Source organism: Rhinatrema bivittatum, chromosome 11 (genome assembly GCF_901001135.1).
Source record: "Rhinatrema bivittatum chromosome 11, aRhiBiv1.1, whole genome shotgun sequence".
Taxonomy (NCBI): Eukaryota; Metazoa; Chordata; class Amphibia; order Gymnophiona; family Rhinatrematidae; genus Rhinatrema; species Rhinatrema bivittatum.
The window spans coordinates 24,447,998-24,475,197 of record NC_042625.1 but is presented as its reverse complement, the minus strand read 5'-3'; the positions used below and the strand labels follow the sequence as shown (position 1 = coordinate 24,475,197).

Below are 27,200 nucleotides of genomic sequence, written 5' to 3'. Positions count from 1 at the left end.
CAAAAAAAACCAAACCAACCTGTAGTACTCAACAAGCTGGCTGCATCGTCTGCCTACTGCTTCCACACGCCCACACCTGGAGGTATAATATACTGAACATGCTCAAAGTTTCTAGAAAGTTAAATCAAACTTCCAGGCCAGGCTCAGTCTCATCACACATGTGGGAGGATGAACAGGTGTTCTCAACCTCTGCTTTATGGCACCCACTGTAATATTCCCTAAGCTGGAAAGTACATTTTATCATCAGTAATGCAATATGTTAAAATGTGCTGAGCCCCTCACTCTCCACATCGGGGGGGGGAGGGGGGGGCGGCATAAAACCATTTATTGACAAATAACTGCTGCTGTTTACTTGTACCATCCAAGGTGGTGCTTCCCTTCCACCCATTAGCTATATGTCCTGCAACAACCCCCAAAAGTAATCATAAAGCAGATGTCCAGGGAAGGTGTAGATGTGCAGCAAAAAAAAAAGTGCCTTTTTTTTGTTATAGAGAAATACTTCAGACTTCCATGAAGTGTTTTTTCATAGACTATTCCTGATCCTGAGTTGCCATCCACAAGCATTGTAGACCTGGAGTGTAGATGAAAGCCTTGGAAAGCAGTTTCAGCTACAAATCTTTTACTAGGAACATTTTACAGGAGGTGATAAGCATACTACAGCTTTGACCTGTGAAAGAGGACAGACTGATATAAGCCATTCTGATTCATGCACTCACTGAGCATGGGGAAAAGATTTTAGAAGTCTGTGAAATTAAACAGAAAAATGAGCAAAGATGGCTTTTGATGATCCAAAAGGATTTAGTGTACATCTTGTGCAGAGAATAAAATTTCTTAGCAGAATCCTTATAATGCAGTAAATATGACAGGGAACGTTATCAGGTCGCTGCAATATCGGCACATTAAACGGTTGCTCCTTCTTCCTTAACGTACGCTGATCCACCTCTTCAGAGCACCCACTTTAATATTTAAATTGGCTGCCGTGGTAAAAAGGAGGCACATGGGGAAATTGTGCAGCCCAAATGCTGCCACGGCAGTAGGCTCCCAGCAGAGGTGGCTGTCAGCCAGTTAGGAAAATGGATGCTTAATTTTATGAACCTGTGCTCAGCCACAGATTAGGAAAATGGACAGTCATTAATTGATCATCATTTTTCCTAACCTGACCAGCAGCATACTTTTTTTTTTTTAATTCTCCTATTGCAGCTCCTTCTACTTAATACTGCAGCAATATTAAGTCATAGAAACCAAAAAAAAGGAACAGAAAGCAGTATTTTCTGCTTTTCTGTAAGTTTTTGGGCATCTGAGGAATTAATCTCTGCTCCAGGCCGATGTTAATTTTTGCAGGTTAAAATGTGTGCATCAGGCAACGTTTTGGGGGTTTTTTTGGCGGGGGGGGGGGGGGGGGGGGATGTGTAATAACCTCATCAACATGAATTTACCTGGGATGAGCACTATTACCATGCGCTCAATTGGACACACTAATCCCGTTTTGCATCAGAGGTTATAGACGCATGTCCAAAACACGCATTCAATCATGTGTTGAGCCGTGTGTTAATTGCATTGGGCTGTTGCAGATAAAACCACAAAATGTTAAAAGTTGACCATCTCCATTTAGGTCTCGCTTTAGGATTCCAAGATGAGCTTTTAGAAGCCTTAAAATAAGCTCCTAATTTTTGGTGGCATACACCAGCCAGGTGGTAGCAAACGCAGTCCTAATAGCAGGGATTTGAAAATTCACGCTGGTGGTAGGCGGATTTCCACGGGCTGGAGAAAGCAGAGCTGCTGGGGGCCCAGCGGAGGCATCCACCACCACCTGCAGCCGTAGGGAGTGCTGGGAGGATGGTGAGAGCGAGAGCTGCCCCCTCACCCAACTTGTCTGGGGAACCCTAAAATGTGCCGCTCCTGTTATGAGTACTTTGTAAAAGCTTCCCCCTGTAAACCAAGTACCACATCAGAAGCCATGTACAGTACAAGAAAAAACACAAAAATTCATAGAAGTGATTTTTAAGAGGAAAAAGTGACAGGTTAGGATATGACCAGCAATAAAGTAGGTCAGCATTTTTATTCACTGTTTGAGCTGATTTTATACATTACAGAACAATTAATTGCATTATTTAAGAATAAGTTACTTGCAGATATTTTATGCACAAGTTCTTTATATGCTGTACAAGATGCTATTTTTATACAAGTTGAATTAAACTTTGTGTACCGGTGATAGCTAAAACAAAGGTATTAGATACAATTTAACTATGTCTCCTTCTTACAAAATGAATTCAGGGTTAGGTGGTGGCAGAAGGCAGTGAGCAAGGATACAGATCAAATGTGACATAGCTTGGGAAGATTAAGCAGAAAGGCACAACTGGCTTTCAGTGGAAAGGTGAAGACAAATGTTCAAATCAAGCCCCATAACAAAAGAGCCTTCTACTAGTCAAGAAGTGTAAGAGGGGAAAAAAAAATTGCCAATAGTGTTTTTCAGTCTAACAAACACACAAACGTTCAGATGCTATCATCTTGACCAGTTTTCTATTGCTGAGCCAGATCTTGGAGTTACACACATTGAGACTTATTTCTGTTAGTCTGCATCATTATTACGCTGAAGATTTTAGCAAGTAAAAAGCTTTAGTACTGTATTTGGTGTGAGCCAGCCTGGGCTGTTAAAGAGCTCTGACAGCAATAAGCCCAGTTGGCTTGCTTAAGCACTTCTAAGCTAGCCTGCATCTCCCACACAAGGATTTAATGTCCTGGCAAAAGCCCAACGCTTTCTCCACCTTTGGGCAATTTGGCATACTTTTCAGCAAATAAATCTTTAGCACGCAGGATATTCACATTAACATTAAAGGTGTGAAACAAACCTTTTTGTTTTTAGTTTTCCCTGTAAAATTATGTTCTTGTTATATAAACATTCCTTCCATGAACAGCAGGATTTAGACTCTTCAGTTCATTAGTTATTTATTTATTTATAGATTTTTTTTTATACCGAGGTACGTAAGTAACATCACCTCGGTTTACATTCAAACAGTAATTCAGCATTGCGCTTTACAATATAACTTAGTAACTGAACGAATACAATACCATGTATAACTTTGTATTAATAGAATATAAACAATATATGAGAGACTGTGGAAATTAGGAAGAGTAGTAGAAGATTTAGTTCATTAATAGTAGGCTTTTTTAAATAACCAGGTTTTAAGGTTTTGTTTAAATTTTTTGTGACAAAGTTCCTGGCGTAATTCAGAGGGCATGGTGTTCCATATTGTTGATCCGGCAATAATGGAAGATTGTTCTTTTGTACTAGAGAGTTTAGTCAGATTGGGTGCTGGGATCTTTAGTTTGGCTAAATTCTGGAATCTCGTTGGGCGGGAAGAAGTTTTGAATTGTAGTTGATCTGTGAACCAGAGCATATCTCTATTTTGAATGGCTTTATGTATCAGTGTCATAGATTTATAAATTATCCTGGAAGCCACGGGTAGCCAGTGCAATGACTGAAGTGCTGGGGTGATGTGATCATGGCGGCTTGTGTCGGTGATAATGCGGGCAGCTGCATTTTGCAACATTTGCAAAGGTTGAATGGTGGCTTTAGGTAGACCCAGTAGCAGAGCATTGCAGTAATCATTGCTTTGAACAGCAATTATTTCTGTGTACTCTGTCCAGATCCCTCGAATGCGAGATCTGATGAGAAAGCTACTTGTTGCAGCTGTGAAGGGAAAGGTCGCGCAAGCAAGCACTACTGCCCAGTGTCTGTGTGGGCATAGTAGGGATGGAAGGACACCCTCCTTCCAGTTTCTGTTTTTATCTGGTGTTAATCTTCCAGAGGGACAGGTGCAATAGCCAGCATTAGGCTGTAGGAGCTGGTGGTACCTTATAGCAGTGTCCCAACCCTCGCCTGGAGGCACAGCTAACCTATCAGGTTTTCAGGATATCCGTAATGAACATGCACACAGCGGAGACCCGGTGTTTGTAAAGCGCTCATGCATATTCATTATGGCAATCCTGACAACCTTAACAGACTACAGCTGTATTTGAAGGTGGATTCTGCCTCAGATCTGCTAGTCTGCCAGTATATCCCAACCCTGTCCTGAAGGCACACCTAGCCCGGCCTTTTTTTCAATCTAAGGACAAAATGCAGGTACAGATAATCTACTATCTATTAAATGTGAGGAAAAATGCTTTTTTTATGCAAATATGTATTTTGTCATTACAAAATCTATTTGATGATATTTACATAATTGTATATAAAAAATGTTTTAAACAGATTTTCCTTATAAATGATTGATATTGGACTTTGTCTCTTCTATGTAAAAAAGATGCATTCTTTTCACTTTTAAATATGAGTGCCCTTTGCTTTCTATCAGTGCTCACAATTGTTTTCATGCACGTTAAAGTTAAAATGCATACTAAAATAATTACTAAAATAATTGCTCTAAGTTATCACTTCAGTCTGCTTCAATAATAAATCATCCTGATTGAAAAAAAAAATCTAATTTATATGGAATATTCCAGTGAAAAACGTGAAACACGGAGGCCTATATAATAAAGGGTTTTCCCCAGTTTTGGATGTGGGGAAAAATGCTTTGTATATTCTCGCTTTTATAAAAGTTCTGCTGCTGACAGTTTACATAAAATTGGAAATTAGCTGGCCATGTTCCAATTTGTGTTTTATGGCAAAGCCACAGTACTGCCAAATCTGTTGCAAAACTTCTTATAGTAAGTGAGAAGCTGACAGAGGACTAGAAAATAAAAATAAGGAGCAAAAAAAAAAAAAAAAAGCAAGCAAGTAATGAATTGGGCTATAAGGAAACAGCAGGGGATTAAAGTTACTCCCTGCCCCTTCCCCACTCTGCTTTATCAATATTGATTCCTGCCCCAGAGAGGAGCTGCAGCTGCTCGTACATGAAGTCTCCATGGTTTTCTTGTAAAAAGTCTTAGCAATCACTGGCAAGAGTTAGAATGCATATGGGAGAACGGGCGGACCTGCACACAGAAATGGACATTGAAATTAGCCCAAATTCCAACTGGACTAAACAGCCTGTAACGGACCTCATCAAAATACAATTTTTATTACTAGTTTGCTCATTTTTCACAGTAAGCAGAAGAATCCATCATCCTAAAATCTATACGCTACTGCAGGGCGGTGCGATACTTCATTCTGCATAAGTGGCCTTCAGCCTCCGATACACAGGGGAAAGATTAAGCTTCCACCTTAGGAGCCTCAATCTGCAATTGGCAATATTCTGCATAGCTGAAGCTCATTTTATGCAGAGTTGTAGAATTTAAAGACCTCATTAAATGCAGACTTTGGGTGTGGGGTGTTTGCTAACTTCTGGCATTCCTTGGATTTAGCCCTTATTTGATGTGGTGTTATGATTCAGCTTGAGTGCTTCAGTTATTCAAAAAACAAGATTTTACATTTCACTTTTATACCAATACTGTCTTCAGTATTTACTGCTATTTCAAAAGTAGCATCAGGTAGCCTACCCCAGGCCAAGGCCAGTAATAGGCAAAAGATCCTAAAAACCTTCTTGCAGCAGCCGGTTCCTAACTGTTGGCCAGCCTCGCAGGAAGAGAACTGAACAGAAGTGCTTAAATTACTGGGAATTTGTGGGCCGGCTAAGGATGTGCTATAGTGAGGATTCCAGGTCCTTAATTAACAAAGAGCCATCCTTTATGCCCACGTGTTTTTGCTACTAGTTAACCTCCCATTTTTTGCATTTCTCAAGGTAAGCAGAGTGCTAGCATATATTCCTAGCATTCTATGTACACCAATTGCAACCGCTTTTTGCATGCCAAATCTATCAAGAGTTCAGCTCAATCAAGTCATCTGCATGTGTTTCATGAATTTGCATGAAGAGAATTTTGAAATGTGATTAAACGTGTTTGCAGTGCTGTACAAGTAGGATTGCTCACCTCTGCACTGGCATGTCCTCATTGGCACGCCAATAGAAATGGTGGATTCTGCTTTCTGTATCAAAGTTTAGACTTCAGAGGAGACAGCCTCACAGAGTGTTCAGTCTCATAGTTCAGAAAATGCAAAAGCAGATCAGAAAGCTAGCTCAGAATCCTATCTAGCAAAACTTGTTGCTTGACTGCAGAGAATGCATACATCATCAGGGGTAGGCAACTCTGGTGCCACAAATGCATCCTGCTTTTAGAACACCCACGATGAAGGCAGAACATGCAGATCTCTCAGACTGAAAACCCAGCCTGTCTGCAGCACGCAGAGCTGCTTAAGGGCAACTTTTGGTTACAGTGAGGCAGCCTGAACAGTAGGGTAGTAATTGCCAAGGAAGACCTTGTGAGACTGGAAAATTGGGCATCCAAATGGCAAGGTGATGCATATAGGAAAAAATAACCCATGCTATAGTTACACAATGTTGGGTTCCATATTAGGTGCTACAACCCAAGAAAGAGATCTAGGTGTCATAGTGGATAACACATTGAAATCGTCTGTTCAGTGTGCTGCGGCAGTCAAAAAAGCACACAGAACGTTGGGAATTATTAGAAAGGGAATGGTGAATAAAACGGAAAATGTCATAATGCCTCTGTATCGCTCCATGGTGAGACCGCACCTTGAATACTGTGTACAATTCTGGTCGCCGCATCTCAAAAAAAAGATATAATTGTGATGGAGAAGGTACAGAGAAGGGTGACCAAAATGATAAAGGGAATGGAACAGCTCCCCTATGAGGAAAGACTAAAGAGGTTAGGGCTGTTCAGCTTGGAGAAGAGACGGCTGAGGGGGGATATGATAGAGGTGTTTAAAATCATGAGAGGTCTAGAACGGGTAGATGTGAATCGGTTATTTACTCTTTTGGATAGTGGAAAGAGTAGGGGGCATTCCTTGAAGTTAGCATGTGGCACATTTAAAACTAATCGGAGAAAATTCTTTTTCACTCAACGCACAATTAAACTCTGGAATTTGTTGCCAGAATATGTGGTTAGTGCAGTTAGTATAGCTGTGTTTAAAAAAGGATTGGATAAGTTCTTGGAGGAGAAGTCCATTACCTGCTATTAATCAAGATGACTTAGAAAATAGCCACTGCTATTACTAGCAACAGTAACATGGAATAGACTTAGGGGTAGATTTTCAAATAGCGCGCATAGGTGTACTTTTGTTGGCGCTCCAGGCACAAACAAAAGTACACTGGATTTTAGTAGATACGCGCGGAGCCGCGCGTATCCGCTAAAATCCGGGATCGGCACGCGCAAGGCTATCGATTTTGTATAGCCGGCGCGCGCCGAGCCGCGCAGCCTACCCCCGTTCCCTCGGAGGCTGCTCCGAAATCGGAGCGGCCTCGGAGGGAATCCTCTAACGCCCTCCCCTCACCTTCCCCTCCCTTCCTCTACCTAACCCACCCGCCCGGCCCTGTCTAAACCCCATCCTTACCGTTGTCGGGGGATTTACGCCTCCCGAAGGGAGAAGTAAATCCCAGCGCGCCAGCGGGCCTCCTGCGCGCCGGGACGCGACCTGGGGGCGGGTACGGAGGGCGCGGCCACGCCCCCGTACCCGCCCCCAAAACGCTGCCGACACACCCCCTAAACGCCGCCACGACCGGGCCCGCCCCCCGACACGCCCCCCTCGGAGAACCCCGAGACTTACGCAAGTCCTGGGGCTCTGCACGCGCCGGTAGGCCTATGTAAAATAGGCCTACTGGCGCGCAGGGCCCTGCTCACCTAAATCCGCCCGGTTTTGGGCGGATTTAGGCGAGCAGGGCTCTGAAAATCCGCCCCTTAGTGTTTGGGTACTTGCCAGGTTCATATGGCCTGGATTGGCCACTGTTGGAAACAGGATGCTGGGCTTGATGGACCCTTGGTCTGACCCAGTATGGCATGTTCTTAAAAGCAGGATTAAACCACCTTTTTTTAAGTAATGGTTGTTACATCATATCTCTAATAATGTTAGATAGTAGGGCATTAACCTTCCTACTCTGTGCAGTGGTCACAAGGGACACAATCTCATGGCTCAGACCCTGTGCTTGGATCGTAGTCTAAAGGAGACCAAAAAGTGATAAATTACCGTGATCAAGGTCCAATACCAAACCTAAATAAAATCACATCTAAACCAAACGAAGGGTCTGAGCCATTTTATTTATTTTTTAATGATAGAAGATACACTAAGATCATATGGTTCAGATAGAGAGTCTGAGGGTTAATGTTCTAGCCCTACTGAAAAACAAAATGATGTAATGAGAATCTATGAAGTAGGAGGATTAAACCACCTCCTTAAAAAAAAAAAAGACTGAACTTGCTAGTAAAAACACACTGCAAGAAGTAATAACTGAGCTTACTTCAATTCCTGCCTAGAAACATTACAATTACTATTAAGGTAATTTTCACACTTGTTTTTTCCTTCTGCTTGGAATATTAGGATATAAGAGAATAATAACGTGTTGGAATTTTCCATGTAAAATATCTATCAAAGATGCCACTGTAGCTTGGTCCTTGCATTCCTATTCCTGAATACTTATCATCATGGCTCAGCACAGCACTATAAAAGTAAGGATTATTCAGGAGAAGTATACGTGGCAAGAGTTTGCAGGAGACGTTTTCCAGCTGATGGCACTGGATTCCAGTAGGTTCTGTACATGTTTCAATGAGGCACAAGAAAAAGCATCAGTTTCAGCTATTTTTCACAGTTGTGTTGGGAAGATTGAAGTAAATCACATTGGCCAAATTGGCTTTTCCTGCTGAATAGGTTCACAAAAGCTAGGAATGGTCTTAAACAGGTTGTGGCCATCCCTTCTCTCTCTCTCCTATGAAAAAAAGTGTAAAGCATCTTTCTTGAGAGCTTAACATATGAATGCTCAGGCTGGTTTTGGACAGAAAGCCCTAGAACAATACCTTTGGTGTAGCATTTGCATAGCTTTTTTGAGAGAGTTAGATTACCTTGGCACGGGTGAGGAAGCTTGCCGATTGTGTCCAACTTGAGAGAAGTAATTTTGTTTGGAAGCTCGACCCAAGAGGCAGCAGACATCCCCACGTTGGAGGTTCTGCTACAGGCAACCTGTTCACACAACAATTAACAATCAAATTTAAAGTGAGAGCCCAACCAGGGAGGGTCTAATGGAAAAAGATGGGCAGACAGTGATTTCTGTTGAAGACAGAACAGGCACTGATATCTAATTAATCTAAGGAAAAGCCACAGCTTAAACGGAGGTAAGACCCCCTGGACAGACTGTACCTGATTAACGTTAGACTTGTGCCTTAAACTTGCTCCCTCTTCTGACAAAATAGAATTAGCTTTCTCTAGAAAGCGCCAGTACATTTTTAGATTATTTTTTTATCCAGACAGGCAGTGGGAAATTAGTGTTTATTTTTGGTAGTACGGCCTTAGTCATTACATGCAAGTTATCTTAAAAAAATATTGTGTGTGTGGGGGGGATGGTTTTGCTGCCTTCTCTCCCAGCTGGGTGTCAAGCTCAATGAATTTAAACCATGAACAATTTCTTTTTACATAATAAATGGCACAGCTGGCCTCTTCACCCCTGTTTCCAGCTTCTCAATCACAAAGTAAAGCAGTGAAAAAGAAAAACTAAGTTGTCTTTAGATGCTTCAGTTTGCTTAATTATGGAAAAACTGGCGAGACTGGAACAGGGACACCATGGGTTGAAAGGAAAGTGCTATTTATACAATAACAAAAGGGCCACTTTCTTGAATAAATTTAGGTTTATAACAAACATTTTTCATTAACATGTACTGAAAAAATATTAAGTAAATCTAGCAATAAATACTATCATACAAGCAAAAGAAATGTAGGCTACAAGTCTATTTACAAAGCACTTCAGAAGAAAGACACACAATATGCAGCCACCTCTGGGGCAGAACCAAGGCAGTTGGTGGTTACTTTATAATGCTACCACTGCACCCGGGAGGACGTTAAAAGCCACGGACAAAATACCCCAAGGGGTCAGCTAATCTATCACTGGAGGCCTACTTTTTAAGACTTTCAGGTTCCATCTACCCAGAAACTACATAAAGCAACAGTGTTTCTTACTTGCAGTAAGTAGGAAATGAAGAGTAATGGGAAGCTTAAAGCCCCTCACACACATCAGACTGCTAGCGTTAAAACCGGAGCTTGGGTTAAGCTATTAGCTATGCTTCAGCCCGCTGACAGGCCTGCCGCTGCCTCTCATTGCCGCTGCCCTCCTCCTTGGCAGAGACGAAGTCACCTACTGACAGCGTTAAGCCGACCGCAGGTTTTTCAGTGCCAACATTGCGCTGGTGTGTAAAAATGGCTTTAGCACCAAAAAAAAAAAAAGACACACCCCATGGCAAGCTTAGGCTATTACCTGTAGTTTGCATGCACCTGCACTGCAAGGAGGCAGGCTAGATAGGAAGCCGCAGGACCTTTAAAGTTAAACTGACAAGTCCTCCTCAGGTTACAAGGCCTGGCCCAGTCTGGACCTGGGGAGGGCCCTCTCTTGTACCAACCTTTTAAATTGTTTGTTCGCCGGCAGGTCCTTTTAAAGTGCTGGTTGGCTGAGAGGTGCATGTCTTCAGAAAATAAGACGCCTGTTCCCAATTGGTCTTTTTCATTGACATTGTCAGGGGAAAGGACCAATCAGCAGTAAGTGAAGGAGTGAATAAATGAATATTAAGTGTCCAGCGTGCATCGGGAACAGCCCTGCCAGTATGGGTTTCTGGACAGGGGAGAGGGGATTTCAGGGGCTGGGAAGTCAGCATGGGGGTTTTATTTTTCGGCCAACCAGCATTTTTAAGAGACTTGCTGGCGACTGAGCAATTTAAAAGGCTGGCACAAGAGAGAAAGGACCCCTGGGGTCTCAACTGTGGGCCATGTCTTGGGGAGGGAGGCTTGCTTTTTTTTTTTTTACACACACAAGTTGGCATGCAAATAGACCAGGAGTTTAAAAACAAACAAACAAACCAAAACACACTTTGGTGACTCACGGCCTATTTACTGCATCCCACGGGGAACAGGGCTCTTACAGCTTTGCCTTAATTAAAACCCGCGCTAAAAGCAAACTGATTTTAGTGCGGGTTTTATTACTTTGGTCCCCTGAGTGATTCTGAAGTAGCCACTACTGAAATACAGGAGAACAAGTGAGAGGAAACATGAATTTTTGAAGCAAACAGGGGGTGCTGGTACTTTAAATTCTTTCCTTTAAAAGAAAAAAAAATCCCCAGTAAAAACTGCATATAAATAAATTCGGGAGTGCAGGCTGCTTTCTGAGACGGCATCAGACCATGAGCAGGCGCTTGTCACATGTCCTCTCCCAGTCTTACTCAGCTCTGCATTCAGCTAGACTCTCTGTTAGTAACGAAAGGCAACTCCAGCGCCTTGCTGAAGGGAAGCATGAAGGCATCTGATCCTAAATCTATGAGTAACTAGCAAGTCTTTCCTGCCTAGACCGGCACAGAAAATGAAAGTTTCAAATGCTGTAGACTACTGATCTTAAAGTCTAGGCACAAGCCTAACGCCAGACTTCTGGTTGGCCAAAAACGTTCAATCTGTAAACAGGAATAATTAAAGCTGCATGACTGATTAAAGCTTAAAACAGGCCCTTTAACAGGCCTAATAGAAAATTTCACCCATCAAACTGGGTGTACACTTTATATGTTAACCCATCCCTCTCCCTCCCCCGCTGAAAGAAATAAAAAGATACATTCTGGTTTTTTTGCATTAAATCATGCAAGATTTTAGCAGTCCTGCAGCAAGTTGGCATCCACACGAGCCCATCTGCTCAGCATCAGTAACACTGTCAAAGGGGTGTGTAATGATTGTCAATGGCCCGGACGCGGCCCCGTGCTGGGGAATCCAGTTCGTAGTCCGATTCCCGCTGGAGGCTCATGCGTCTGCCCGCACCAGCTGCTTCACTCTGTCGAAGGCTACGAGTCAGTTCTTCAGGCGAGGGCACCAGGTGAAAAATTGGCTCTGGATACATGTGATGAACATCTTCTAGGCCACGTGCTAAGGGGCGGCTGGGAGAACTGATATGAGGCAGGTTAAGCTCCGAGCTCCAGCGATGGATTGACAGTGGAAATAGTAAAGTATTACTGGATGTGCTTGGCCCTTGATAAAAATAAAAACAGAATATGTTGTCATAACCGGCAAGAAAAAAAAAAAAAGTCACAGGTCCAGTTTAATTCCTATCCCTCTACAACTCGATTAACCTCGGAGCCTGAGATAATGGATATTCACAAGATCTAGGTGTCTATTTTAAAAGGAATTAGGGACCTAGATCTTCCTAAATACAAATTTCACCTGCAAAACACCCAAATTTAGACACTGAAAAAGTGGCTAGGGCTAAGGGGAATGGGGTCACATAATTTAAAGACACCTATTTTTATGTTTATATTCTGCTTTTCACACTTTTCTCAGCACATTACATTCAGGTACTATAGGTATTTCCTTATCCCCAGAGTGCTTAAAATCTAAGGCCAGGATTCAAACTATCACATGTGATAGGAAGAGGGGCGTATTTTATGGTAATAGCTTATTTATCGCAAAGTACGCTATCTTAGTGCTTCGCATAGGTATTACCACAAAGTGTGAAAAAGTTATCACACTTTGTGGTAAGTGCCACAATTGTTGCAACTCCTACCTACAACCACTGGGGGGAGGGGGGGGGGGCGGAAGAGAGAGAGAGACAGAGAGATAGAGACTAGCTATAGGCCCTCATAGTAGTTAGGTATTTATACCTCTATAGGAGGTATTTATATCTCTATAGGAGGCCCACAGAGTTACTTGAGGTGAGGTTTAGGTAGGAGTGAAGGGGTTAGGGGCCGCTTTGACATTCAGAGTGAGATGTACGAACAGAACAGTGCTCTCTTGTGAAGATCTGATGACCTTCGGAGTGAGGAAACTCACCCAAAGATGAGAATTGTACAATGGTCTCTCAACCTAGCTTGATGGACCTCTATACTTGGGTAACATCAAGCTAGGTTGAGAGAACATTGTACAAATCTCATCTTTAAAGTGAGTTTCCTCACTCTGAAGGTCATCAAATCTTCAAACGAGAGCACTGTTCTGTTCGTACGTCGCACTCTGAATGTCAAAATGGCCCCTAACCTCTACACTTAATACCTGAACCTCACCTCGAGTAACTAGGTGGTCCTCCTATAGAGGTATAAATACCTAACTACTATGAGGGCCTTATAGCTAGTGTCTCTCTCTCTCTCTCCCTCCCCCAAAACAGCTTAAAAGACTAAAAATGCTATGTGCGAAAACATCACAAAGTGCAATAAAGCCATGTCCCACAGCTTAACACAAATGAAAAAGATGTAGTTATTTCCCGCCCCAAACTCCCCCCCTTTTCTAAATTAGCATCGCACCATGCGTTATGGGGCTTTTCGCATGAGTTAAGGTGGCTTGGAAAATAACCCCCTAAGTTTGTACCTGAGGATAAAGTGACTTGCCCAGGGGTCACAAGGAACGACAGTGGGACTTGAACCCTGGTTTCCTGGTGGTTCGTAGCCCACTGCTCTAACCTCTAGGCTACTCCTCCACTCTAAAAGTAGGCATTCAGCTTTTTTTTTAGTATCAGTCTATTGTCCATTCCTTCTAATACATGTTGCAAGCTGGAAAACACTGGTGGCAGGCACCAATTAGTTAGGATAAGAATAAAGGCACACCATCAGGCCAATGCAATAAGCTGAGCATTAAAAGACCTGTGCACTGGCAGCAGAGAAGTTGGTGCTTTATCTGGCTAAGTAGCAGTGAACTGCACCAGATACCTGGATAAGCGACAGCAGCTCGCCACTGCCAAGTAGTCAGAATAGTGGTGGAGGTTGCTGCTGTTTACATAGCTAAAGGACAGGTGCCCGGCTTCAGCAAATTCTTGCTGAAGGCAGCAGGGAGAAAGAAGCCCAGGAGCCTGATTCCTTCCCCTAGCCTGACAGAGCCTTAAACCAGGGAAACTTCTGACATTTTCCTAGCGTTGGAAAGTTTACTCCATCTCTGACCAGGAGTTCAATTTCCAGTGCTAGTAAAATGGGAGCTATTCCAGCCCACCACTCTGTATTAGGAGGGAATAGATAATGCCCTCATTTGCATGGGATTTCCATGCGAGGGTGCCAAGACCAATGCACAGTTTTACCTGAGTGTAAAAATCCTTGCTGCATCAGCTGTTAAGTTTTAGGCACAGAAAGTGCGCGTAAAATAAGGGATAAAACCGCACGGAACTCACAGCGCACCTTATTGCGTGGGCCTGCTTGTGAAGAAGCTGGGATCAAGTTAGGTACAGTGGACTATGCAGGAGGGGGTCTTTTTTTCCTTGGACATTTGTATAATATTACTGAAAGAATTGCTGGTCCACTTTGCGGTATGTCAGGGACAGGGAAATAACCTATAATTATATGTAATCCTGTTTGAAGTGACCAACCAATCACAAGAGGCGGAATATCGAAGACAAAATAATCCACCACCTGTAAAGTCGCTTTCCTTCAGCTTCTACGTGCAAGCTAACAGTGCAGTTCTACAGCAACGGACATTTAATTTTATTTATTTCAAAATACATGAGGGAAAGGCTACTGCTGCTGCTTCTTTATAACCCTTTTTCCTTAGACTTCAGAAAAAAAAAAAAAAAGGAAAAAACACCCGAGCCAGTAAGAGCTGGATGGGAGGCCTCTAGCATGTGCTTCCACAGTATTGCCTGCTACATAACACAGAGCCTGGATCCTCGCCGAGGCTGCGTGAAGCAGAGATCAGAGCTCCTCCAGCAGGGTGAAGCCCCCAGTCCCTATCACCTAGCTCTTCTTTTGGGAAAAGGAATGCTTGTCATATTTACTTCAGTTTTTAAGAGACTGGATGGCATTTTTAAAATGACAGGAATCGAGTGTCCTCGAAAGCTCATGCTGTAATAGTCTCTAAGGTGCCACTCGACTCCTGTCATTTTTGCTACACCAGACTAACACGGCTTTCCCTCGAAAGATTTTTCACTGGCTGGTATTTTGATGGTAAAGCTGAGATCCCCAGGGCTGGGCTTCTGCATTGCAGTAGACCCTATAGGGTTTGAGTTGGGTGTCTGACCCGGTCAGCTGGGCTGGGGAAGGGAGCACCAGGCACCAGTGGCAGAGGAGTCCTTGTACTTCCGGGGGCATTCTGGCTGGAGAAGGGAAGGCGGGCACCCCATACACAAATGTCATGTTAGGAGCACGCTCAGCATCCTTTTCAGCTTGGGTACTCTTTGTACAGGAGGATTCTGGCACTGGGAGCTTAATGACATGTGTTAGCTTTCCTCGTATACTACAGACAAATGGTAACAAACCTTAAAACTTCTCATATACCCAGTGGAACGGAGACTGAAGACTGGTTGAGTGTTTCAGAAATTTGTTTTACAGGTTTAAGCTGTTCGGATAGCCCCCTTTAAAATCCATGCAAAATCTTCAAGAAAAGCCTGGTAGCCAGACCAGAAACCTCCGCCCTCTGCAAATACCAAGATCCTCCCATAGTGGCATTATTGAGCTTTCCAACAAAAGCAAGGCCTGTCCTGTTCAAAGTTTATATTCACCCACTCTCAAATTCCTGACATTTGTTCTGTTCAACACAAAAAATGCAGTCATTACTCAGTAAATCCATTACCTGATTAAAACCAGTGGTCAGTTAATGAGCTCGCCTTTTCTTTGTAAGAAATCGGCATTTAACGCAAGACACAGCTTGTATACTTACTAACTACCCAGTAAAGAAAGAAAAAGCCAACACCTCTTCCTGCAAGGCTCCGTGTCAGCGACTGGAGCGACCCCCGGTCTAATGTCCGCTCGTCTCTCTTACCTTCCCCCACTTTCTCCTGAGCTGAGCTTCGCATCCTGCGGCAGGGTGTCCTTCCACCCTACAGCTCTTCACTACTGAGACTGCTACACTCACACCTTCTGGCTGCCGCTGACCAGTTCTCTCATTTCTTTTTAAACAGGAGAAGGTTTGTCGTTATTACTAACCAGGCTTTTTTTTGCCCGGCTGCTTCTTTTTTCTCCTTTTGAATCTACCCCGTGGCAATTTAAGCCTTCATCTGTGGCTTCCTGTGAGGAAGGGGGCAGTGGAGTAGGCTTCCCTTTTTAATTTTTTTTTTCTTTTTAAACGCTCTCTCTCCCCTGTTCCACCTGGCTCGAGTCATTGCAGCATCAGTCAAGACGCGGGGCCCTCTGTTCCCTCTAGATTAAAGCTCAGTACATGTGCAAGCGGGTGGTGTCACTCACTCATCCCAATCCCTAGGGCAGTGATCACTGCCTTCACAGCATCCCCGGCCCCAGGTCTGAGAAATGTACAATGATATTTTCAAGACCTATACAAAATTTCCAAACCATTTAAAATGGATGCACTAATTACTAAAAAAAAAAAAAAAAAAAGTTATCCATTAACCGCTGTGCTATGAAACAGAACAATGTTATGAGTTTTGAAGAGCTAACTCTGCAGTTGGTTATACTGCGTTTTACTGACATCTCAGCATCACAAAGGCAATCAGTTATAGTTTTGATGTATTTCTTGATTTTTCACCCACAAAAGGGCAACTATTATGCCAGACAAGAAATGCATACAAAATTTTGAAGGAACTGTAAACAGTATTGCTCCTTAAATTTTACTAGTCTTAACGTTCAATTTCCTTAACAGTAAAGCTATTTCAGGAGAATGAAAGCTTTGTATGCAGCATATTTTGATCTTCGTAAAGTAGAAATGAGAAGAAAGCTTGCGGGCAGTGGTTAGGGTGAAGTGCTCCTCTTATAAAGGAAGTGAAGTGAACAGAATCACCTGTTTTTGGCTTTGCAAAGACACTTCCTGTTTGCTCTTAGGCATATGTAAGTGCCCTAAAGCACCAGCCAGAGCACCAACCACTCCTGTTATTTCTATTAAAGGCAATCACCTCTAACTACTCTCCAATATCCAAGAGACATGATTCACTACTGCCTTTCTTTCAAACAGAGAAACAGTGTACACAGGCAGATTCTGCCTGGGCCGACCCAGCAGCAGTTCCGTGCACTGCCACACAAAGGTCATGGGTTTCATTCCTGGGTCAGGAAGGGCTGGGGAGGCAGCATTCACAGCCCCTGGAGAGAAGGGAGACCTGTTAGTTGGACAACAGAGGCCACTTCTTGGCTGGACATAGGGTCCATGACTTCAGGGTTTGAGGAGCAGCTGCCCTGCTGCACAGTCAAGTGGAAGGCACTACAAAAATAAGATATTGATATTGTTTTATACACTGTTAACCCATCTTCATACCATAAGCCTCAAAGTGGTGATCAAATAAAAGGGAGAAAAATCCCCAAGTAATTGTGAATGAAGAGGTGGCATAGCCCAACATAGGCTTATTTCAACCGAGCTGTAACCTCAAAAGGCACAAGAAGAAATTGCCGGGCTAATAAAAACAAAAACGAGTAGCTAATCAATCAATCCGATATCAGGCAGTCAGACGGAATCCAAATTTAGTCACTTCATTTTCTAGAATGGAGCACAGTTTATAATTTTATATTAACTTTAGGCCTTTCTAATTTCAGTCTGCTATCTGTCGAGGGAGCTGAACACGTTCTCCTAAAGCTCGGCTTTCTAAACTCACCCCCCCATAGCGACGAGGAGATCAGACTGTGTTTAGCTCCGCTCCTTCCTTTCAGTAAAGCCTGGCCTTCGAATGGCGTACACGAAATGGGTTAGATTTTAAAAACCCTGCGCACGTAAATCTTGCTGGATTTACGTGCGCAGGGCACTCACGCGCCTATTTTGCATAGGCCGCCGGCGCGCGCAAAGCCCCGGGACGCGCATAAGTCCCGGGGCTTCGTAAAAGGGGCAGGAGGGGGCGATCCAGAGTCCCCCGGCACTGCGGCCTGTGCCAGGGGATGCCGAGGTGGCGCGCACAGGTTACGCCTGCTTCAAGCAGGCGTAACCTGCGCAACAAAAGGTGGGGGGGGGGGATTTAGGTAGGACTGGGGTAGATAGGGGAAGGGAGGGGAAGGTGGTGGGACGCGGAAGGAAAGTTCCCTCCGAGGTCGTTCCGAAATTGGAGTGGCCTCGGAGGGAATGGAGGCAGGCTGCGCGGCTCAGCGCACGCAGGCTGCCGATTTGGCACAGCCTAGCGCGCCGACCCCGGATTTTATAAGATACGCGCGTAGCCAAGCGTATCTTATAAAATCCGGCGTACTTTTTTTTAAAGATCTACCTCAATGTGTGCAGTGTATGAAAAAAACGTCCATGACGGGGCTCGAACGAAGGTCCCATGAGACAGATACCGCAGGAGGTGGCATTTCTAGCCGCGTGCAGCGAGAATCTGTGCTTGGGGCGAAGGGCAGGTGATCCCTTCCTGTACTGGAACAGACCCGAATACGTCTATCCTTTCCACAGGGGGGGGGGCCTAAGAAGAGCAGAGCTGGCCGCCGAATCCTAGGGCTCGGCTTAAATTCTGCCTCTGCCACAAACTCTTACAGCAGGACCCGCGCCCCCCCCCCCCTCCCAAACAGCAGCTGCCTGTTCTTCTTGTAGATGACCGCTTTGTGCTTTATTGTTAAACATTCCTCTTTATGTTCAGCCCTCAGTAGGCTTGGGGTCTGTTATGCATCTTATACTTGCTTTTTTCTAACTGCACCATTCTTAGCCTCTCCCTTTCTCTCCTCACATCTCTGTTCAACAACTTGGACTCCACAATGCCACTGGCTCTCTATTGGATCCCGGGTAAATCACTTCATCCAATTCTGCAGCCTTGGACAAGTCACTTATCTCATTGTCCCTCCAGAAACCAAAGCATTTCATTTAAACCTATTTTGGCCAAAAGAATCAGGTTACTACGACTATACTGAGGTGATATTAGGGGGGAGATTCTCAAAAACGTAGTTTTGAAGATAGTATATGTGCCTCTCCTTTGACACACCTTAACTGCACATGCCAAGGTACATATTCTCAGAATTTGGGCTTGTAGCGGTCCCTCTGCAGTGCAGACTGCTGCACATGGCTAAAGAGACCACACACAGGCACAGTGCAAACCAGATAAAAGATCACGTGTGCCCTAAGTGGATTCATTCTGAACTTCAAGCTGTTCACAGTTTTTTGTTTTGTTTTTTTTTAAATCCACATACTGTGAATATCCCAAGCTCCCACAAATTTAGAGTTGCTGTGAAGAAATTTGTTCTAAACTGAAACATGGCTGTGCATTAGGAGGTATCCAGTCCATGATCACCAGTACAGCAGCAAAGCTGCCTACGGAACAGTAGACTACATGGGCCTGAGCCTTGGCTTTTTGGTCTTCAGTTTTGGAAACACTAAAATGTGATCACCCTGCTAAACCACTTAAATACATACAAAAGGGCAAAGTGGCAGGCGATGCCGTCTTACCAAACTTTAATTTATGTGTAACTAACTTTCAAATCATTTTGCACACTGTAACTCTCTCAGTTGGGCACAAATGTGTTGTTAGCCCAATAAAAGTTCTCATCTGTAGCTTATCTGGCATTAGTACCAGGAGCCTGCTGATTTACTGAGAGAGACAGGCAGACTGTCGCAGTAGCCTCATTAGAACCGGTCTGGGTGCTTCCATTTACTTTAAGATTCTTGTTTTTGTTTTAATAATGAAGATACAAGACCCACTTCTGAGCTAGAAATACTGGAGTAAAAGAATTTGCTTTATACATGGTTTCTTTTATTGATTTAGATGTTTTTATTATCAACTGACATGTTTCTCTTTGTCTTCCTTTGAAGGATCTGTTCACCATTTAGAATTCTGGATAAGCAATTTATAAGACTTAAAGGGGGGTGGTAGACACAACTGCTTAGGTTTGGTGTTTTTTTTTTAAACAAAGCAGATTTGTACAGTTGAGTTCCTCTTTAGTGTTTCTTCAGTCTCTCACATTAACTAAAAGGTTTCTCTTCCACTTTTTGTTCTGATAAGGAGAAGTGGTAACATGTTCCAGCTCTTAAGTATCTTTCTAGATCATGAAACAAATATTAATAATCCCTGTTCATTTGGTTCAGCCCCTGCATTACCTTTAAAAGTCTTTATATTTGAGGACATTAAATATTGTATCTTTCCGATATTGATTATAGTATATTTGGATGGATTTAGTTGACTTTTGCCAACTAAAGTACGTCTTGCTTGGGCAAATGTGTTTTTTTGGTGAACGGTTTCTGTGTGTGTGTGCCGTAAAGACACTATACACAAATTCATTGATAAATCTGAAAGCTAGCACTACACACACTTTACCCTCCATTGCCTCAGGTACAAAGTTAGATTGTAAACCCTGTGGGAATAGGGAAATACTTACACTATCTGAATGTAATCTGCTTTGAAGTGCCACCAAGCGGAATATAAAAATTTAATACTACACATGATAGATGTATGCTGCTTGAAAGGCAAGGATCTGGGCACTTGAGTACCTTCTCAGTTTCGGTGTAAAGCAGAGTTGCTTTCCTGGAACAGGTGTTATCAGAGGACAGTAGGATGCTAGTCCTCACACATGGGTGATATCAGATGGAGCCTGGCACGGAAAATTTCTGATAGTTTCTAGAACTTTGACTAGGCATACTGAGCATGCCCAGCATGCCACTATCCACACAGAGTCCCTCTTCAGTCTCATAACAGAATTACGATAAAAAAATAAAAATAAAAACAGGAGAAACACAACTGTGGGGTGGCGGGAGGGTTTCGTGAGGACTAATATCCTGCCGACCTCGGAGAACACCTGTTACAGGTAAGCAACTCTGCTTTCTCCAAGGACAAGCAGGATGATAGTCCTCACACATGGGTGAATCCCTAGCTATAGGCTGCTCCCCAACACAAAAAGGGGACCAACAGACATCTAACCAGGTGTCAACGGGCACAACACCACAGGTGCTGTTGGTAACAGAGGAGGAGACAGCCTGAACCCAAACAACGTGCCCTAGATGGGAAAGTTGGGTTCTACACCTCAAACAGGTTCCGGAGGACAGACTGGTCGAATATACTGTTGCGTCGGCCATCCCTATCCAGACAATAATGTGATATGAACGTGTGAACTAGGACTCCACATCGCAGCCTTGCAGATCTCCATGGTAACTGCTTGCAAATGTGCCACAGATGCTGCCATGGCTCTGACAGAATAAGTCTTGACATGACCCCTAAGATGCGGTCCTGCCTGGGCTTAAGAGAAGGAGATGCAATCTGCTAGCCAACTGGATAGTGTCTTTTTGGCAACGGCAACACTCAACTTATTCTTATCTAAAGAAACAAAGTAGGGTGGACTGTCTATAGGCTTCTGTCCGCTCCAGACAGAAGGCTACAGTCAACTTGCAGGTCAAACTGTGCAGTATTCATTCGCCTTGGTGTGACTGGGACCTGGCAAAGAAAATTGGCAGGACGATTGACTGACTGATTAAGATGGAAATCAGAGGACTTCCTGGACAGGCTCCTTCCCCTTAAAATGGGTTGAAAAGGACATGAAATACCTGGGACTTAAAATACCTAGTAATTTTTTTTTGTAATGTAATTTTTAGTAAGTATGTTGCAAATATAGGAACACCACATATAATGAATATATATGCACACAGGAAATTCCAATGCACGAATCAATAAAGTATAAGCACGTGCACCGTCTGATGGAAAGTGTACAATCAAAAAGAAGGTAATTATGCACTATAACACATAATGCATGCTATCAAATGTCAGCAATATGGAAATGAAAGAATGAGAATAAATGAAGTGGAAAACTGAAAGATCTTTGCCAATCGTGTCAGTCTGTTCAATGGAGTATGTCAATACTTAAGGTGCAGTAGACTCAGAAGTCTTTAAGGCTGCAGATAGGTTCTCGTCTCTCCATGATAGATATGGTGACCTCGTCCGGTGAAATTTGGGGAGATGGTGATGTTTTTGAGCAGTTATCTTATACATCGTGCACATGGTGTCCAATTTCTGTAGCAGTGAGTCCTTTGTGGACACTAGAGGCTGTTTCCAGGTGGCCGCCAGAATGCAACGTGCTCCTAGGCAAAACTGATTAATCAACACACTTTCAAATCTGGAGTCAACAGCAGGAACATTCAAGAGACCTTGGGCGGGAGTTAACTCCACCTGTCTTTGTAAAGTGCATTGTATGATATCATTTACATCTGACCACAATTTCATTACTTTGGGGCATTCCCACCATATGTGTAGGTAAGACCCAGTTTGACTACAACCTTTCAGTAAGAGAGGAAGAAACAGAACACCTCTTAGTGTGGAGAAATATTTGATCCCATTCTTCATCAGTAAGAGAGATACCCAGTTCTCCCTCCCATTTGTGAGTGTATTTCGGCCGTCCCACTAAAGAGCCCTGCAACATATTATAGATTTTAGATAAGCCTCCCTTTATGCGATCAGCATGGTCACACCAGCCCTCAAATTGAGACTTTCCTTTAATTAGTTCTCCCTGGACAATCTCCCGCTGGTCAAATTGTCTAAGTTGTAAGTATGAGAAGACGGCAGATGGGGACAACTAGTATAGCTCCTGGAGTCGATCAAATGACATTATATCATCCTTATCTCTAATCTGACCCATTGTTATTATGCCCTTGCTTTTCCATTCACTAAACAGTAGAGAATCCCATCCCGGGGAGAATTTAGTATTATAAAATAAATAGCTGGAGAAATATCTTCTCGTGCCCACAAGAAGAGATTTCCACTGATCCCAGGTCTGTAGTGTAATTTTGAGTGGGAGGGAAATGTCTCCTACTATTTTCCCATGTCCCTTTGGGTTGCCAGGTGAGGGCTTTAAGAGGAAAAGAGCCCAAGAGAGCCTGCTCTATAGCCACCCATCTCGGAGTTTCTCCTCACCTGTGCCATGACAGGACCGCAGTGAGCTGAGCCGCTGCATACTACCACTGGAGTTTGGGTACCCCCAACCCACCTCGGAGTTTATGTCTGTAGAGTATGGGTTGTACTACCCTAGGGGGCCTCCGCTTCCATATGAATGCGAACAAACGTTTTTGCCATGTTTTCAGCACTGCAGTGGGAATATGGATTGTAGCAATTGGAACAAATAATTAAATTTTGGAAGCACAGTCATCTTTAGTATCGCTACTCTCCCAGTCCTAGAGATAGGCAAAGATGCCCAGTTTTCTAAATCTTGGAAGACTTTGGCCGTGAGAGGGATGTAATTAAGTTTAAATAAATAGTCTAATTTAGTGCCTATCATAATTTCCAAATATTTTACTTTTGTCCCTGCCCATTTCAGGGGGAACTGCTGTTGTAAGTGTGTAGCTTGTGCTGGAGGTAAAGAGATATTTAATTCCTCTGACTTATCAAGGTTTAAGCGAAAACCGGACACTGAGCTGAATTCCATCAGTTTGTCTACTACACCTGGTAAAGATTGTTGGGGGTTAGTTAAAGTGAACAACACATCATCTGCAAAGAGCGATAGTTTGTAATCTTCTGACCCCACCTGTATACCCCGTAATGGACCTGTCCTCCCGGATATTCGTGGTAAGTGGCTCCAAAAATAGTGCAAAAAGCAGAGGGGATAAGGGGCATCCCTGCCGAGTTCCTCTAGAAATAGGGAAGGGATTTGAGTATACCCTGTTTACCTTAACTCTAGCTCTCGGGTTGTCAAAGTGTAAGCAGCCAATTTAAGAATCTAGGGCCAAAATTCATCTTTTCCAAGGTCTTGAAGAGAAATTGCCAATGAACCCATGCCAAATGCTTTTTCAGCATCAACAGCTAATAATATGGTTGGTTCTTGAGTCTGCTGTGTCCGCCATAAAAGATCTATAATTCTCCGGACATTGTCCGCCGCTTTCAGACCTGGAATAAAGCCGGCTTGGTCAGGATGTGTTAATTTAGCCATCACTCTGTTGAGGCGGGCTGCTAAAATTTTGGCCAGAAGCTTTAGATCTATATTTATTAGGGAGATGGGTCGATAGGACCCGCACTCCAAGGGATCTCTCCCCGGTTTTGCAAGTATGTTGATACCTGCAACATTAGCTTCAGCTGGAAGTGTACCCCCATCTCTAAGCGCATTAAAGGCTTCCAATAAATAAGGTGATAGGGGATCCGTAAACTTTTTATAAAAAAACATACGCGTGTATCCATCTAGTCCTGGCGCCTTGTTTATTTTGAGAGCTTTAATGGCTTGATGAAGCTCATTAGGGGTTATAATTCCCTCAAAATATTGTTTTTCCGTTTCTGTGAGTGTGGCTAAAGTGATTTTATCAAGATAGGCTCCAATAGCCTCCTGAGATATGGAGGAATCTGCAGTGTACAATGCTCCATAAAATTGTTGGAATCTTTGCTGTATCTCTGCTACGGAGTCCAACACTGATCCATCTGCTGCCTTGATCTTGAGTATTTGATTTTGCGCAATCTGTTTCTTCAATTTGCGCGCCAGTAATCTACCCGCTTTATTGCCCCATTCAAAATCTTGCCGCACCAATTGTAATTTATATGCTATGTCCTTGCTTGGAGTGCTTTTAAAGCACTACAGGCGCTCTGGAGCTTAATATAGACTCTGGGAGACAGGATACCTAGTAATTTGTCCAACCTCTATTCTGCTAACATATGCCCGCTGCTGTACAATACTTCTCAGCTCCTCAGCAAGTGGCGGAGCTTACTCTTGTCCCTTTCGGGTAAGATTCAAATATTTAAGATGATGGTCCTTCCCAAGTGGCTTTATGTCCTCCAGATGTTACCAATTTGGCTTACTAAAAACGATTGTAGAGAAAAGTGGAGAAATTGCTTTGTAATTTCCTATGGAATGGGAAGAAAGCTCGTATATCCTTACAAACTCTCATGCAACCGATGTCCCAAGGGGGGTTGAACTGTCCCAATTTATGCCTATACAACCTAGCCCGTATGTTACGGTTTATATGTGACTGGGTTTTGAGGACTTCATACTTGATCCCATACCATCAATTAGCAGCTTGGTTAGATCTCCCATCTTTCAATAATATCTTACATGCAAACAGAACAGCTTTTTCCCCTGCTCTGTCAACCCATATACTGAAAAAACTCAGGGTGGAAGGCCTGGTCTTATCTATGCCAATCGCTCCATCTCCCCTCCAGAATAGCATCGTTGCTAAGCATTTGTGACAATGACCTATTTCCCCCGGCCAAAGGAAGCTCCATGTTCCACAGACGGAGGAAATTAGGCTTAGAGTTCAACTGTCAATGCTTTTCACAAGACTCCGGCAGTTACTTAGTTTTCCGGAGTTGCAAAAGCAGTTCAGTTTACCAACATTCGATCTCTTTTCCTATTTACAATTATGGCATTTCATTAAAGCACATGAAAATTCCTTTAAGGGTTCGACGCAGATTCAATCATTTTATAGTATTGTTTTAGGCAAACGTAAGCATAAACTTTCTATAGCTGGTTTTTCTAAGGCTGTGAGAACTATCTTGATAGTGGGAGACCAACCAAAACTACATGATAAGTGGAGGTAATGGCTGGACTTCTCCCTATCCTTGCAGGAATTCACCCTGTACTTTCAGAACATTACATCCTGGTCAGAAAATATACTTTACCGGGAGCTACAATTCACATTTCTGAGGCAATTTTAGTTGTCCCTAGGCAGGGCCTTCCAAGCTAAGTTGGTAGCTTCCCCACAATGTGTTAAATGTTCAAAATCCATAGGTTCCTTCTTTTATTGCTGGACATATCCAGCAGTCCAGGTGTTCTGGAAGAAGGTAGGCCACACGTACAGCCAAATTCTTAACATCTCAATACCGGTAGATCCCATGTTGTGGCTTTTCGGAGTCACTTCACATCTCTCTTTAGCAATTGATCTTCCTACTCTGCAATTCGTACAGAAAGCAGGCCTTTTAGGGAAAAAAGTTATCTTGTGTAACTGGATCGATAACTCAGTACCACAACAGGAACATTGGTTTCGCCTGTTAGTGAAACTGTATACCTCAATTTTTATCAGTAAAGTTTTCTTCACATAAATGATTCTTAGAAATGCAGTCAGTGTGGGGAAAAGTTTAACAATTTTTTAACACTCAATATATGGTAGGGGGTTCCCTCTTTCCCTTACACATTTCTATGTCATTTTTCATCCTCCCTTCTCTTCGCCAATCTATTTTTACACTCAGGAGGGAGGCTCCTCTTGGGTGGGACTTGGACTAAATTCTTACTTACAATCAAAGGACTCCAGGACTTAAATCCGAGTTTATCTATTGCTTATTGTTTATAGCTTGCCTGAGTGTCATCTGCTAAACAATTTTGGGAAGGGGGGGATGGGTTAGGGAAATTTGGGGGTTATTTTAGTTTAATTTAGTTAGAGTAGTCTGGATCAGACAGTTGCAAAATTGATGATTACACATTTTGGTAATTGGAATGCTATAGCCTCTCTTTGATTAGCATTGATGTATGTCTCTTATTAAGTATTCAGTGTTAATTTGATGTTATATGCAGTTCATTTGATGTTATAACTTACATGATGTATGCCTGGAAATTCAATAAACAAAATTAACCAAAAAAAAAAAAAAAAGATGGAAATCAGTCACCACCTTAGGCTGGAACCTACGGTGGCACGCAAGATCACTCTGTTATGATAAAACTTAATAAAAGGTGGATAAGTCACTAAGGCCTGGAGTTCACTGACCCTGCAAGCTGAAGTGACCACCATCAAAAATATGACCTTTCAGGTCAGGTCACAGGTGCATAGCAGCTCAAAAGGAGCTTTTATCAGATGAGCTAACATCACGTTGAGGTCCCAAGACACAGCTGGAGGCCTTAGGGGAGGCTTCAACTGAAGCAGGCCCTGCAAGAAATGTACAATAGGCTATACAGAGATGAGCATACCATCTACACCGTGGTGGTATGTGCCAATTGTACTCAGAAGAACTCTAACAGAGTTGCTTTTCAAGCCCACCTTCAATAGGTGTAGAAGGTAAATGAGCAGTTTTTGTGTGGGATAGGAGAATGAATCTTGGGCCTTCTGCTCATACCACATGGAAAACCACCTCCACTTCAGTTCATAGGACTTTCTAGTGGAAGGCTTTCTAGAAGCCACCAGGATCCGAGACACATCCTCTGAAAGATCAAGTGGTTGCAGGATTAACCTCTCAACATCCAGGCTGTGAGCAACAAGGCCTGGAGGTTAGGATGCCGCAACCTGCCCTGATTTTGAGTGATGAGATATGGGGAAGTCCCCAGACTGATCAGTTTCCAGATGGACAACTCCCACAGGAGTGGAAACCAGACCTGTCTCGACCAATGAGGGGCTATGAGGATCATAATCTCCATGTCCTCACAAAGCTTCAAGAGTCTTCGCCACTAAGGGAATCTGAGGATATTGTCCTTTGTCCCAATGACGGGGCAAGGGTATCAGAGGC

General features: G+C 43.3%; 1 protein-coding gene across 3 annotated transcripts in view; it reads right to left on the bottom strand.

Annotated features, from left to right (window-relative positions):
- Positions 1 to 9,894: 9,894 nt before the first annotated feature.
- The window catches only part of SH2B3 (SH2B adaptor protein 3), a 191,070-nt gene continuing 173,764 nt past the window's right edge, over positions 9,895 to 27,200 (bottom strand). For all 3 annotated transcript variants that reach the window (XM_029572112.1, XM_029572111.1, XM_029572113.1), the window contains exon 8: positions 9,895 to 12,025. In XM_029572112.1, the coding sequence (XP_029427972.1) occupies positions 11,715 to 12,025 (311 nt within the window). In that variant the 3' untranslated portion in view covers positions 9,895 to 11,714. The remainder of the gene's footprint in view (positions 12,026 to 27,200) is intronic.